The 15,795-nt window shown below is 43.0% G+C and overlaps 1 protein-coding gene across 8 annotated transcripts in view; it reads right to left on the reverse strand.

Moving 5' to 3' along the window:
* Positions 1–15,795, reverse strand: part of TBC1D1 (TBC1 domain family member 1) — a 109,068-nt gene that overhangs the window by 69,804 nt on the left and 23,469 nt on the right. Inside the window, exon 1 of one of the 8 annotated variants that reach the window (XM_065699191.1) lies at positions 8,063–8,406. The exons of 6 other annotated variants lie outside the window; for them this stretch is intronic. In XM_065699191.1, coding sequence (XP_065555263.1) covers positions 8,063–8,092 — 30 coding nt within the window. In that variant the 5' untranslated portion in view covers positions 8,093–8,406. Of the gene's footprint in view, positions 1–7,976; positions 8,407–15,795 lie in introns of those variants that run through there. One more of the 8 variants, XM_065699198.1, reaches the window with a different exon arrangement.

Consider the following 15,795-nt stretch of genomic DNA (forward strand, 5'->3'; position numbering starts at 1 on the left):
AGGTATTTGGTTACAGAGCTCTTTGAAATAAGCATACAACCCCCCTAAAATGTTTAACTGAAAAAGAAAAGGGGCTGTTTAGTTAGCTCAGCTGTGCCATTTTCAGTAGCTGGGAGTGTGCCTGTGCAACTACATGCAAGTAGTCTGTTCTCCCCAAACCTGCAATTTCACAAGATATCTGTACCTGAAAATCCTGTTTGGCTACTGCGTATCAAAGGCTGCCCCTGGAAAAAACATAGGTTTTTGATTACAGTGATGATGCAGTACAGGCACAAAGAGAAGCATTCGCATGTCCAAAGCCAGTAACTTTTGAGTTGCGAACAAGCTTCCATATATTCAGCCAAGATGAAGTTTTGTTTCTTAAATGCAACCATCCACACATGTGCTTACATGCACGCTGCCCTGAGAATGGAAAGCAGTACATGTTTTTACTCTCCACACTGCTTCAGTTAATGGCAGGCAGAAGTATAGCTCAAAGAAACTCAGGACAACCTCTTCAGGCCTGAAATCCTCACAAAGCAGTGGCCAAAAGCCAAAACAAAACCTCTCTGATAGACCCCCATTCCTTGAATCAGGGCCATCTACTGGAAAGCTGTGTATACGCTGTTTGTCCAGCTTCTCTTAACTGGACTCTCAAGTATTATATAGGTATGACTACACAATTTTAATTTGGACTGGGAATATGTTTGACAATGGAATTTCCCAATCCACTTCTTGTGTGACAGCATCGTGGAGCCGTCTCAAAGTGCCTGAACAGCTCCACAATGTCCATTTAAATAGAACTAAGCCTTCACTTTGTGACGTATTTCACTGCAAACAGGCGTTTGTTCACAGCACTAAGTTAAGGCTAGTTGAAAGTAAAACCAACTTCCTTACATGAGGCACACTACCTATCCTCAGCACCAGCAGTTTCCCTTGAATAATCTGTTACTATATGCTACTTGCTAAAGTAGATGCAACCTACGGGTGACTTCATCTAGGGTACTGTGCAGCTTTCACACATCTGGCCAGCTGACCTGCAAATATTGGCTTGGCCTTTTGGAAACTTGCAGGCACAAGAGGAAACAGGTAGCAGAAACCCAGTTGTTAACACTCCAGTCCACCTCAACAGGATAAAGGTGCCTGAACCTCCCCTCTTGTTCTTCAATAAGCAAACCGTGTTTTCAGGCAGATTTTAGTTTAAATCGCTCCTATTAAAATTTTATATTTCTGCATTAATTCATCCAGGATTTGTTACTGTAACTTGGTTAAAAACTAAGCACAACCAAAAACAATGCAGATACAATCCAGTACACAAATAATTCAGTGATAAAACCGATACACAGTGGTTAATGTAATTCCTTGCCTCAGCTTCTGCTCTCAGTTCCTGCTGCTTTTTCCAGCTCTGCTGCCTTACCTCCCCATATAAATTAGTAAACAAGCTCATATTTGGGCACATCTCTTGACATATTTTGTGTATCTTTACTGATATGTAAAATACTAACAAAACCAAGGCTAAGATATTTTTTTTCCTCAGTCACTGCCATCCATGAGAATTTCAACTTGAATAGTTGAGCTGTAAAGGCTTCTAATAATAAAACAGAATCATAGAATAGTTAGGGTTGGAAAGGACCTCAAGATCATCTAGTTCCAACCCCCCCGCCATGGGCAGGGACACCTCACACTAAACCATCCCACCCAAGGCTTCGTCCAACCTGGCCTTGAACACTGCCAGGGATGGAGCACTCACAACCTCCCTGGGCAACCCATTCCAGTGCCTCACCACCCTAACAGGAAAGAATTTCCTCCTTATATCCAATCTAAACTGCCCCTGTTTAAGTTTTAACCCATTACCCCTTGTCCTGTCACTACAGTCCCTGTCCCCCCCCAGCATCCCTATAGGCCCCCTTCAGGTACTGGAAGGCTGCTATGAGGTCTCCACGCAGCCTTCTCTTCTCCAGGCTGAACAGCCCCAATTTCCTCAGCCTGTCTTCATACGGGAGGTGCTCCACTCCCCTGATCATCCTCGTGGCCCTCCTCTGGACTTGTTCCAGCAGTTCCATGTCCTTTTTATGTTGAGGACACCAGAACTGCACACAATACTCCAGGTGAGGTCTCACAAGAGCAGAGTAGAGAGGCAGGATCACCTCATTCGACCTGCTGGTCATGCTCTTTTTGATGCAGCCCAGGATATGGTTGGCTTTCTGGGCTGCGCGCGCACACTGCCAGCTCATGTTGATTTTCTCATCGACCAACACCCCCAAGTCCTTCTCTGCAGGGCTGCTCTGAATCTCTTCTTTGCCCAACCTGTAGCTGTGCCTGGGATTGCTCCCACCCAGGTGTAGGACCTTGCACTTGCCATGGCTGAACTTCATAAGGTTGGCATCAGCCCACCTCACAAGCGTGTCAAGGTCCCTCTGGATGGCATCCCTTCCCTCCAGCATATCAACCGGACCACACAGCTTGGTGTCATCAGCAAACTTGCTGAGGGCGCACTCAATCCCACTGTCCACGTCAGCGATGAAGAAGTTAAACAAGACCGGTCCCAACACCGATCCCTGAGGGACACCACTCATTACTGGTCTCCAGGAAAGAGGTGTTTTGCCTGACTTTCTACTTGGGAAACCAAGAGCCAAACTGCTGCTTTTTTGTTCTCAGGAACACCTCTAGTGCACATAAAAGACTGTTTCACTATAGCGGCATTCCAGCAAAGCAGGCTATGATGTGAAACAGTTTTGATTGTCAAATGTAAAGCAAATAAACTATGGTGTCCCATATATATGGCAAAACCACCAACAAACCCTTAGCTGTACCGTCCATCTCTGATGGGACCTGGAGTTTTCCCTGGTCCTGCAAGATTTACCAACACTTTTGTTATTGTTTTGGCCCAAACCATGTCAACCACATTAAGACAGCTAATAGCACCAATTTCCAGAGAGCTCAGCAAAGGAAAGCAATCAGTTTTTGACTGGAACTTAAAAGATCTGTTTTGAATTGCAGGGGGCAGGACCTGTACAAAACAGCAAGCGCAGCTACCTTGTCAGGCTTGGCCTGTTATTAAATCTGAAGGTCAACATGAACCCAAAAGTAGACACTCATAAGAAATTAATTCAGAAAGGCATAAATGATTCAGGAGAAAAACCTTGGTAAGCTACAATCTACATGGCCAGGAATTTCACTACGGGAAGCTCCACTTCTTACTAAGCACCCATAATGTACTTTACAAACGCAGAGGACACTGCCCCATTCCATCTGCCCAGCCACGTAAAAGCCATGTGAGCCAGACTGTATTCTGTCTTTCTCCCATCGAACTGGGGATGTATAAATAGAGTAGGTGGAATTCAGGCCTGGCATGCAGAAAAAGAAATGGAAGGAAGAAGAATAAAAGCTAATAGCTCCAAAGGGAACATAACTGCTGAGTAACAGAGGGGTTTAACCAAAGGACTGAATTCATTTCAAATGCTGCGCGCATATTCCTCGGTCATCGCTCAGACCCCCGCGGGGATGGTGGAGAGTGACTGGCATACAGAAAATGGCACATTACAACCTCTTGGCACTCGATGACAATCTGCATTTATCTGAAAACCTGTCAATTGGTAACAACATTTTTTCCCCAGCATAAACTGACTTGGGGAGCAGCAACGTAGTGTTCTCTGACAGGGGTATTGTGCGAACTCAGACACTGAAACCCAGCTCCAGCAGAAATCCGAACTTTCTCTTTGCTGCGTTGCTGGCATCTGGCCTGGGAGACAAGTGAGGGTCTGTCCCTCCAGCCTTACCCCCAGTATGTACGGCTTCAAGGAGATTTTTCCACAAGTGAAACTGCGGCATCTGAGCCTTTCTTCCCTAGTGACTCCCAATTCTTCCCCAACACTAGCTCTCTATTAACTCTCTTGATTCTTGATACAGTATCCAAGTAGCCAAACTCCTTTACAAAAAGGGCTATCAGGGATAAATGCACTAGCACAAACAAGGGTTGTACCCCATAGGATACCACCAACGTTTATTCACCTCCCAAAATAATTTACCATCTTAGTAGTAAAATGGGCTTAAAAGTAAGGTGGGCTTAATATAACTCCTAAATTTATTCGGCTTCAGACAGCGTTAAAATGCCTGGTTATGCGGGTTCCTTAATAGACCAAACCTCGATTTGTCTGGCTACAATGCAAGTCATTCACTGAGGGATTAAAGACACACAAAGGTGCTCAACTTTCTGGAAGCTGTGGTGAAAAAGGCAAAGAGATATGTCAGTTGGAACAAAACATCCTCCTAAATGAGTGTGATATACCCTAAAACAGAACAGTAAAAATGCCAAGATCACCCTTTCAGAACCCTTAAAAAGGAAAAAGAGGGGAGGGCAATTTCTTGGGCTTCCTGATTTTCAGTCTCTCATTCCTTCTCATTCTCCTCCAGAAGGCAAATCAATTTCATTTGTAGCTTCTGACCCAAACTAAGCAGATTGCTACTCCCATGCATTCTTTCTCTGTCAGAGGCCTACTAGGCACTCTATTCTACTATTCGCTTAGAGAATACTAGAAATAGTGGCAAAACACCAGCAAGATCAATTCTAACACAGCATATTAAGCATATTAAGGCCAGGTTGGACAAAGCCTTGGGTGGTATGGTTTAGTGTAAGATGTCCCTGCCCATGGCAGGGGGGTTGGAACTAGATGATCTTAAGGTCCTTTCCAACCCTAACTATTCTATGATTCTATATTACGACTCTAAGAAAAATAAGAGGCATTTCCAATATTACTATAATTACTACTCCAGTAATGTTTCATGGCACAAGCTCAGCAACCAAGCCTTGCTCCACTGAATAGCATAGAAACTTTCTTTTTTGGTGGCTTGAGAGCTTCATAATTGAAGCAGGCAATTTTGGCCCATCAGTTCTTAGAAAACAAACCCACAATACTTCTTGCACTGCTACTGGGAATTTCAGAGCATCTACTGTGAATATACCCTAAAATCTGTTCTTCAGAGCAGAAGAAACCCAAATGATCAGCTTCTCAGTCCAAAGCCCAAGACAGCCAAGCCAGCAGAGGGGACAGCTACATTGCAAACCTGCCCTTTTCTGCCAGTGCTGGTGGCCCATTCGCAAGAGTTTCCTCAGGCTGCAGCCAGAAACCTGCTGTGCACTTCCGCTCAGGAGGGAACCAGGAGCATCCCTTTCCCACCTGCTGTCCTGCAGGTTGGAGGCAGCTGACCAAGGCTGACTGATCCACACCAGCAACATCATTATAGAAGACACTTTGATTCAAATAATGTGACCTTGCTTTGCATTTTCCCTTAGCTGCTTTCTTTACTAGTTCCTTGTTGGTTTATAATCCTTTAGACAAAATAAGCTAAACTCAGCTTTTATATTATATATGGAACTAGAAAGACACACTATATATAAATTGCTTACCTAACCGAGAATCTGAGGACACATTTACTCAAATTCTCTTTAGATACAATTTATTACAGAAACAGACATGAAATTTCTCTTAACAACTATCACTGTACTATCACCTCGTAGTAATGAATTAATGGTGTGCAAATGCACCACAAATCAGTAAAAATCTTAATTTCTATATTTTTTATTTGCCGACTGAAAGCTTTGATGTTTATCAACTCCAAAATTATTTCCTTACTTCTAGTAACAGCTCTTGCAGTGAACTAAACTGATTATAGATTAAAATATCTGTGTGTCTATAAAAGTGATTGTATTGTCTACCTACAACAATGCAAAGCTAGTTGACACTTTCAACAAACTGTCTTTTAAGGTGCTTAGTCAAAGGTTTCCCTGAAGTAAACTGTCTGTATAAAACTGTGCAGGAAAAACAGGTATAACTATTCTGTTTTATTTAAATAATTTTAGGAGACTAAAACAAGTCAGTACTTAAGAATTCATTATCTATGGAGTCATCATGTAAGTGGTTCAGCCAGCATCCCCATGGCCAACATGGGTAACATCAACCCACATAAGACTCAAGCAGGGCTTTATCCTCCAGCCCAAAATGGGCCTCATGACTTGTCCTGGCAGCACCTCAGAACTCATCCCCAAGGAGCCTGCAAGTAGGTAGGAGACAAGCTGGGTAAAACAGCAAGTAAAAACCTGTAATGAAGACATATTAAAAGGTAATGTTTATACAAGGACTAGGGACCAATGTTTTTGTATATGGGAGTAAATTACTTCACTTGTAAGTATCTGCAGGCCTGGGGTGACACTAAGCACTCATATTACTGGATGTGGGGGTTACTCATTTTTAAGTAATAGATGCTGGGGGTCAGTGTTGCTTTGAGAAGGGGTTTCCCCCTGCCCATGTCGTGCAGTTGCTCCCTGTTCTGGAACAGGTTAGCCTCTTACAAAAACTGGAAAAGCTTGCATTTGTGTTGAAAGCCTACAGCAATAGTTCCTACATTTTTATGGATTGGATTTCGGCAGGCAGGAAAGCTTTCTCCACTAACAAGCTTCATTTTATATTTCTAAATAGACTGCTTTGCTTTCCCTCCCAAATTAGCGCTGATGATTAATGGCCATTAAAAGAATAAAACTAAATGCTTGCAAGGAACCAATGCTGCAGTAATTAGTTCTGAAAGCCCAGAAAGCATTCCTTAAAGCAGAGTTAGAAGTGTGTTTCTGCAAGAGCTTCTGTTACTCCCCCTAAAACACAGCCAATTCTGTGAGCTACATGTTCTGCCTTGTACTTCCTCCAAGACCAACTCCTGTGACTAGCTGCTTTGTCCAGGTGACAGGTGAACACCAAGAAGGGGAAACAGACCGTCGTTTGGTAGCATCCCCGCAGTGCTTACTCAACAGTATCACTCATTTTTTCACAGCAGCCACTGGCATGTTTGTAAGAGTTGGCATGGAAATCAGCCAGGATCATTCCCATGGATAACATGGCAAATCAGGCCTCTCACATCACCCAGGAGACCGAGCCACAGCAATGACAGGAGAGGGAGCTACTTTAACAAGCGCCCCACCCGGCAGCTCTTTAAACAGATGAAAAAATACCAAGTGGAAAGAGGAAATGGCATGTTTCTATCTCTCAGGGCATGGCTAAAAGTAAACAGACTTCTTTTAAGACAGAATAGAGGAAATCTTTCTATCTCAGAATCTGAACAAAGTCAACACAGTCACACATGAAACATCTCCATCTTACTATCTTCCCCAGGTAGGCATTTCACCTGTTACATATTCAGGAAGAAGGATATATAACAGTAATTAAGCAACAGACCATTTACACCTGGCACAACAGAAGGGAGAACCAGGTTTTATGTGGTCTGCCTAGTAGGCTAGGCTGCCTGTAAAATTTCAAGATAAAGTCTTCCCCCCCCCCCCGATAATTCTTCCAAAGAACACCCAGTTCTTGGCTGTCATACAGCTGTTTCTCCTGCCTGTCTGCTTCTACATGTTATACTGTGCCTCACAACAGAGTATCATATACAGCTCATTTTACATTCAGAATGACTGTTTCTTTGAAGAAAAAAAAAATTGAAAATAGCTCAAAATTAGAATTCTTTAACCATCTCTATTGCTTTGCATCTGCATGTTTCACAGTTACAGGGGAAAATCCTACCAAAGCCCCAGACACACAGATGTAAAAAGCCAGCATGACACATGCATGATCAAACTTAACACAAGTAAGTCTTCCACTAAAAGCTAACTTATTGTTCTTCATAAATTCAGAGTATGACAAAACCCCGGAAAAGTCGTCCAAAACAAACAGTAGGAGAGCTGTTACACATTCTCCAGAGCACTAAGAAGGCTTAAGACTTCAGCGGGCAGTGAGACCCCACCTTCTGTACCGTTTTAATTACAGCTCTCCTCTTCTACAGACCCGCAGCAAGGTAAGCACAACCCGCCAGGACTGCAGCTGGGGTGTTAATCTCTCAGCCCACGCCATGAGTGTTATCAGTTTGCTTCTACCGCTCAGTTTGAGCGCTTCTCCTGTTCCCTAGCTGAACAATACAGCAGGGCTCTGCTCCCTTCCCAGCGACCGTTGACTTGCCTTGAAACTCAGCGCGAACATCTGCAAACTCTTAGGCTGGACTTTATTTCCCGAGAGCGGAGTCCGGCGGGCGCGGTGCCGCCTACCTTAGACACCCAGCTGAACAACGGTGACATCCTACAAGCGTCGGTGCGCCGGCCGGCCGCGATCCCCGGCTCTGGCCGCTCCTCTCCGCCTCTCCCCGCTGCCGCCTCACTCGCCGGGACAGGAGCCAGCCCGAAACTTTCTCTGCTGCCGCCGCCGCCTCCGGGCGCCGGGCTCGGGCCGGCGGGGCCGGGAGCTGGCGGGGCCGCAGGCTCCCCGCGGCGGCGCCGGCTGCTGCTGCGGGGCGGGAAGGGAAGGGAAGCGAAGGGAAGGGAAAGGGAAGGAAGGGCCAGGCGGGGGGCCGGGGCCGCGTCCCGCCTCCGCCGCGCTCCGCCTCCGCTGCAGCGCCCCGGGCTGCGGCGGTCGATCCCCGGGAGGGCGGGAAGGGAGCGGGCTCTCCCCCCGGGAGCGCAAGCAAGCGCCTGTTACCTCATCGCGATGCCTTTCTGTGAACTTCAGCGCGAACGCCAGCCTTCGCGACTGTTAGAAACAAAATCTCACGCGGCCCACAAAACTTTCTGCGAATATGCTGGCAGGGAAGCCTGACTTAACACCGACATCAAAAATCATCTGCTGGAAATCACTGCAAAACGTTACGCTTCCAGTCAGGGCTGCCAATCATGTTAGCTAGTGGCATCTGACATCACAGACTAGCAGCTCTGCTTCCAGAAATAAGCTGTCCAAGAAGAGAGCTAAAAAGCCAGCACAGCAGAAACATACATTCCTCGCAGGGCAAGGGAAGTTACCTGCCACCCAGACAGGAAAGGTGCTCTGGCTGGACTGCCTGTGAACACACCCCCTGCCCAGTAGAGTAGGGCTGCCTGAAAACAACTCATTTACCTCAGTTTGGAGGAATGGCATAGAAATACGGAGAAAAAAAAATAAAAAAAAAGACCTGGATTTCACAGGAAATAATCCACAGGGCCACAAGAAACAAAAAGCCCTTTATTTTCCATCACTTCACAGAAAGAAAATGCAGAACTAGATTTGCAAAATCGTAACAGGAAAGCACAGTGGTCTGTTCTGCACTTGTGCCCAATAAAATTCAACTGCTCAAAGTTAGACGTTGAAGTGCCAAATTCAGCTCTTTGCTTTGCCCAAAGACACTCTCTCCAGGACAGTCATCTGGTGGAACTGTCCTGCATGTCCTTTGTTTAGGGCAAATGGAATAACCTCTCGGTTTAGAGCTGACACTGTTCCACTTAAATCTAAGATATTAGAGGACCACAGAAGCAAGAGTGACACAAATGCACAGGGGCTGGGGAGCAGCAGAGCCAAACTTGCAGCTGAGTGAGACATAAAAGGTGCAGTTTCAGCCGCTGCCCCAGACTGCGTAATCCTGCAACTGAGAGCTGTACCACCTACTCATGCTGCACTAGTGAGTGCTGTAGCACTGTGTCTAATAAGCCACAGTGGGCTGAGGGGGCAACACAAAAACAGTCCTCAGGTGATTCCTGCAGCAAACACAGTCCTAAGCATGACAATTCCATCCACTTCCTCTGAAGGAATAGAGAATCACAAAAGAACAAACTAGAATGCTGATGCAGAACAGTAACACCTACCCAGAAAAGGTGCCACAAAACAAAGGACTGCAGCAGTGAAGAGCAGTATCTCCATCATGGCCAGTAAGTTAGTGATAGGTTGAGAATGGAGGTAGCCAGCTGCAGTGGATGCATGAGCGAGTGCATGGCAGTGCATTCCCAGCCCTGGCCTGGCCCTGCAGCCCAGCTGAGCTGGTGCTGATAGGACTGGGGAAATCTGTTGCCACTGAATGTTAGTACTCTCTAGAGAAACAGTAGTTTACCCATGTGTAAAATTAAGTCTTGACCAGTTTCATTGGCTTGCTCAAAGACACACAGCTAATCAGAAGAAATCTGATGCAGGAATTTGAAATCCTCTTCCTGAACTACATTTGCCAAGGAGCCACTTGGCATATTATACTAACCAATATGAGCTAATAAATCAGCATGCAAGTTACTCACAGTGACTTTCTCATGGTTGGAGAGCCCAAAGGTCCTGCCTAGACCTATTTTTAAACAACTGACAATCTAAGCTATAGTTTCTGGAATTAAAACCATAACAAATACATTTGACATTTTTGTAAAGGAGAATAGAGTTCCATTTTCTAATAGTTCTACAGGTTAAAGTAGAGGTGATTCACAAGCTCATTCTGTCAGTACAACAATGGCCATGGGCAGTTTGATTGCACAGATATTCTTAGCCATAAGCCCAATTAATGACTAAATATGATTAACACATTCTGGTGGTGGTCTCTAAAGGTTTCTTGGCATGACAGAAGCAGAAATTTTGACTGCTGCTATTGTTCATGATATATGGAGCACACACATGAATAAGTGACATCTGTTCTCAGGGCTTTAAGTGAGGTACCTTCCAAGAACACTAGAAGTATTATCATCTGAAGTACAGAACTGGGTCTGCTTTTATGTCATAGAGCAACTGAGAGCAGGAGCAAGGCAGAATGTTCCTCATTATGTGCTGCTTACAGCTGTACAGTATATTCACTATTTGGTGGTAGAATTAGAGTTGCATTTCTCTGAGTATGAACAATATTATTTCTAAATAATTATTTCTTCCCCTTTGAGGAGATCCTGCCTGCTTGAGAGTTTTTCCAGCTCTCCCTTCCTGACTGGCACCCTTCCACAGTTTTAAACTAACAATACACACATCTCCTCTGAGTCCACATTAAACTCTGATGTCAGTCAGAAGATCTGCCTTCTCACCAACTGCAAATGGCTCAAAGAGTGACTCCACTCATCTCACACTACTTAGTTTCTAAACCTGTTGTGTGCAGTTGTTATTATAGTGTTGTTTGTGTGATTTTAAATGCACTCTGAAACCTACATGCTTCTATAAAACTGGGAGGAAGAGTGTTGTTGTGGTGAAGACAATGAATTAGGAGACAGAGTAACAGTGAATGTATTCCAGTTTCTGCTAACATGATTTTCAGGCATGCTACATCACTGCTACATCACTGCTCTCTCTGCTTTAGTTTATCTGTTAAATGAGACAATATCTGCCAGCCTTGAAGGCAGAAGGAGTGGGCATATTTGGCATTAGGAAATAGCTAGCACCTAAGCTTAAATGTTCAGATATAAAAACATTTGGTAACACATGAAATTCTTCAGTGTAAACGAAGAGGTCACTCACTTTCCGAAAAAGATAGATTTAGTAATGCAGTAGGAACAATAAGTGCATTCATTTTTCAGGATGTTCAACTTTCTAAAAACAGAACCTCTTTATTTTTCTATTTTAAGTTTGGCTTGTGCAAATAACTGTCTCTCCAAAAATACTATATATCCATTTTAGGTAAATGGAAAAATTCAGGACCAGGGAATAACATCTGTATTGCATAAACAGTAAGTAGCACTTGACACCACCTTATCTAAGTGTATGATCTTTTAAATAACAAAACAAAATCCTCATTCCTATGAACTGTTCCATGTTATCATGGAAAATATTATCAGGATATTTGTGGCTGTTTTTAAAATAGTAGCAATTAAAATACCTCAAAGCCACAAACTAGTTAACATTGTTAGAAAGATGATCTTTCAGTTTTACAGATATCCTTCAGAAATTTACACATACACAACTATCCCCATTATTTCTTCTCCAACAAAACTCTCTCCATTAAAAGAAACTGGAGGTAAGAGATGTGAGATATGAGGAAATATTAACAAGAAAGGAGGCTGAAGTCAACCTTTCAACACCAGAGTATTTTCTGACTCATTCTCCTCTGATTTCAGCTTTTTTTAGATTTAATGGCTGTTAATATTTTTGAGAGTCTTCACAGTATGTCACCACTGAATGATGTCTCACAAGAAGTTGCATTAAGAGCATAGCCACCTGAGAATTGGCCTCTCCTGTTGATTTTCTGTAAACTTTGGTGGTGGTTTTACAGCACACCCTATTCCCTTTTGAAGCTTTTTTTCCTTTGAATTGTACTTAATTATGTTTTGGCAGCTATTCTTTTCATTAATTATCCCCTCTGCCTACATTCACTGACACGAGTTTGATTTATCTCTTTTGTTTCTCTTAACACAAAAAGGCCTTTGTAAATTCAGCTGAAAAAATGCAGTAAAAGAATATGCCTGCCAGTAATTACCAGTATCCATTATCTGGTCTTTGTTTAAAACACCCACAATTTTTATCCTTTATTACTTAGTTTTCACCATTAATTAGGATTTCCTTGAGTTTTGTCTCATCCCTTCCCATTTCAAGTAGTAGGCTAGATGGTTTCTATTTTATAGAACAATATTTTACAAAGGAAAAGATAGAAAGGAAGTAACTATTGTGAGAGTACTGTTTGTCATGTGAATTTAAAATGTAGTAAGGTTTGGTTCTCAGATACAGCTGTATTAAAAGATACCAAAACAAAGGTGTCTATTTAAGGAAATCTTGGGCTTTTATGTGATGCGAGATGCAACAAATTACTCATATGGATCCACTGAACGAAAAGAATAATGAATCCTCTTTGATTTCATTCTATCCAAAGACTCAATCAAGCCTGACCAGCTAGCTTCTGAAAAGATACTGTGGTGAAGAAGAGTGAGTTTTGGTACATCTTTTTTGCCAAATTATAAACAACTTCCTTTATTCTCAATACAAAGTTAAATAAAAGATTAATCACAAACCCAAACTACCTTACCAAACAAGATCTGCATCAGCTCCCTGGTGAGAGAGAACAGCAAGACTTGACAGCTAAACACTGCTTAGTAGTGGCTGTGCCCTTAATACAGTGCATAGGTGCCCACCACCCTGGGCTGCACATCCACACTAAGATGAAATCCAGCTCTCACCAGAGAAAATGGGATTACTTTCTTGGTGGTTTCCAGATGCTCAGTGGAAACAGAAATGGCAATGTTTTGGGTAACCTTTGTACTGTTAGGGAGTTAAGAGTGCAGACTGATGTTTGGCTATCTGCTAACCAGTAGCAAATATGAAAAACACTAGACATTGGGCCAGTGCCCAGAGATAACATGCTCCCTATGTGGCAGACAGAAGAGACTGACTCAGCAGTGGCACGCTTTCCGCCCTCTCCTGTAGGTTTTAGCATATATATATGATTGTTTTCCCCCCACAAAATTTGTAACTGCTCAAATGCTTTAATTCAAGTTACAATAGCATTTCCTGCTCAGGAATTAATAGTAGCATTGGTGATGGGTTATCTGTCTTCTTCCCTACCAGCAGTATCCATCTTCTCTCCAACAGAGTGTCAGAACATGAGTGTTACAATGTGTGCAGGTTCATTTGGGATCCTTTGTCTCAGCAAGAAGACTGAGGGAAGAAGGGATCTGTGAAGGGAAAGGTGATCCTACAACATGTAGGAGAGAAGCACAAAAGCCCAACAACCATGTTGCTCAGCAGACAGTGAAGTCCTCCTTCACTGTTCACAAGTGCCCATTCACAAACATTAAGGCCAACTAATTCAAAATGCTCATCTGGAATGAAATAATCCTACTGCTTCAAACATTTCCAGAAACACTGATGAGTAAACTTCGGATTGGCAAACTTTATGCTGGACTGAGTATTTTCTGTCTTCCCAGACACAGCCAAAAAAACCCCACAAAAACCAAAATAAAAACCTAAAGCTGTCAGGAACTTTGCCATGGTTTCTGATTAATTCTGCTCAAGCATAATTGCATATCTGCCTTTGACCAAGACCAAATGTGCACTGCTGAATAATTCGATTGTGATCAACTGATCAGATCCCTGTAAATGGGTGAAAAAAACCCGCAGCCTGAATCTGCAGATAAGTCCAGGAGCCTGAGATCGCTTTGATGTGAATAGTTGCATGCAAAAAACACCACAATGACAATGTGGCAAATGAGCTATGGAGAAAACTTACCACATAGCGGGGAACTGCCACACAGAGACATCAGGGGTTCCACACATTTATAGTGTCACAATGTGTGTGTGTGGGGGGGGGGCGCGGTTCGGTTCCTGTACCAGGAAGAGTGGAACACAGGCAAACTGGCAAACTGCAGGAGCAGATTAGAGAGCTCAGATCAAACGGGGATGCTCCCAGTGTTTAGTGACAAAGATAATAAAAGTTGAACCCTTGAGATCATCAACTAGGTCTTGACTGTGGCTGAAACAGTTGGAAACCTCACATTTTTCTCAAGCTGAGCTCTCCAGGCTGCTGACATGGCTCTAGGAGAGAGAGCATCAGCAGCCACGGAGATGAGACACACCTGCACACACACCCTGACACAACTGGATAAACCATAAAATATTAATGATGCAGGAGTGCTTACTTTACAAATCCCTCTGAAAATGAGGCATGAAGGATGTGAGAACTAAATTGAGATTAATGTCCCCTGGCACTAGATATATGTCCATGGAAGGACTTCCCACCCTTTTCCTCCAGTTTCCTATGGATTCCTTGTGGCAAGCACTGAATGGTCTCAAGAGAAAAGAAAAAAAACAACACAAACCTCTCAAAGTTTAAGAAGTATTTTGTAAAATGCAATTAATTAAAAGTTATACTTAAAGATCTTGAAACATATATGGTTAACCCAGGTTACCCAGATGGGAAGACAGACACTTCATTTGAAAATGACATCCCATTTCCTTTGTGGAGAAGGACTATCTCACAACTCAAAAAAAAGTTAATACTAAGCACTTCTACTTACCATAATGGCTAAGTTATATAGCAAAAAAGGTCTAGAAAGTGCTCAGGAAAACAAGACTATGACCAGAATATGACAACTCTCACTTTACTGGTTAAAAACATAATTATAAAATGTACCAGTTTGTAAGTTGTAATGGAACTTCATGTTAGTGAAGATGTCCGTATTCACTTTATCCTATTAGAACACTCTAGTAATGAATAATATAAATCATGCAATTTTGTGTGCACAATTTTACAGTTATAGCCTAGCTCCTGGTTCACATAACTAACTATGAAATACCCCCACCTAAGCATATTATTTTGTGTAATTCAGTTGCAACAGTAGGAGACTAGGAAACTAGAGTTCCACAGTATTGCGAGCCATGAAAAGTAACCAGTCTTCTCAGTTCTCCACAATTTATTTAATAACTTAATAAATCTATTTCTAACAGCATTGATTTCTCATAACTGAATTCAACCACAATCCCCATAGACAGTACACAGATTCTACTGGACCTTTACTGTAGTACAGGATACTCTAAAGAAACATCCATTCCAGTACACTGAAAAAAAACCAGTATAAAACTTTAAGTGTTAACTATTCCACCTCCAACCCATAATATTTTTGGTTTTGATGGAAAGAGCTTAATAATAAAAATACCAGTTCAGATTTATCTCTCAGCAGGCACAGGGTCCATAACCTACCTACAGTCAATGAAGCATTATTGCAATTTACATATGATGAGCACCTGGGTGTACAAGCCATTCATTCGAGAAGGATCCAATCCTGCCCTCACTAAAATCACACACCAAGTTGCTACTACATCCTTATGCAGCTTAAGCACAGATAACAAAAAGAGGAAACAAATACCATATTGTCCTGTTCTTTTCCAGAATCAATCTGAAGAAATTTCAATTTCTGTAACGTTGCCTTCATAGCACAAGTCACACTGCTCTGGTGCTTTTGGACAAAATGCCACTGGGAGAACTGCAGCAGCCTGCTGAGCACTACAGCAACCCCTCACAGCCGATCAACAAGTGCCCTCAAACCCGCCCAGCCCTTGCTCCACACTGCTTCCCATCACCATTTATTACAAGCTGCAG

This window comes from Lathamus discolor, chromosome 1 (assembly GCF_037157495.1).
Source record: "Lathamus discolor isolate bLatDis1 chromosome 1, bLatDis1.hap1, whole genome shotgun sequence".
Lineage (NCBI taxonomy): Eukaryota > Metazoa > Chordata > Aves > Psittaciformes > Psittacidae > Lathamus > Lathamus discolor.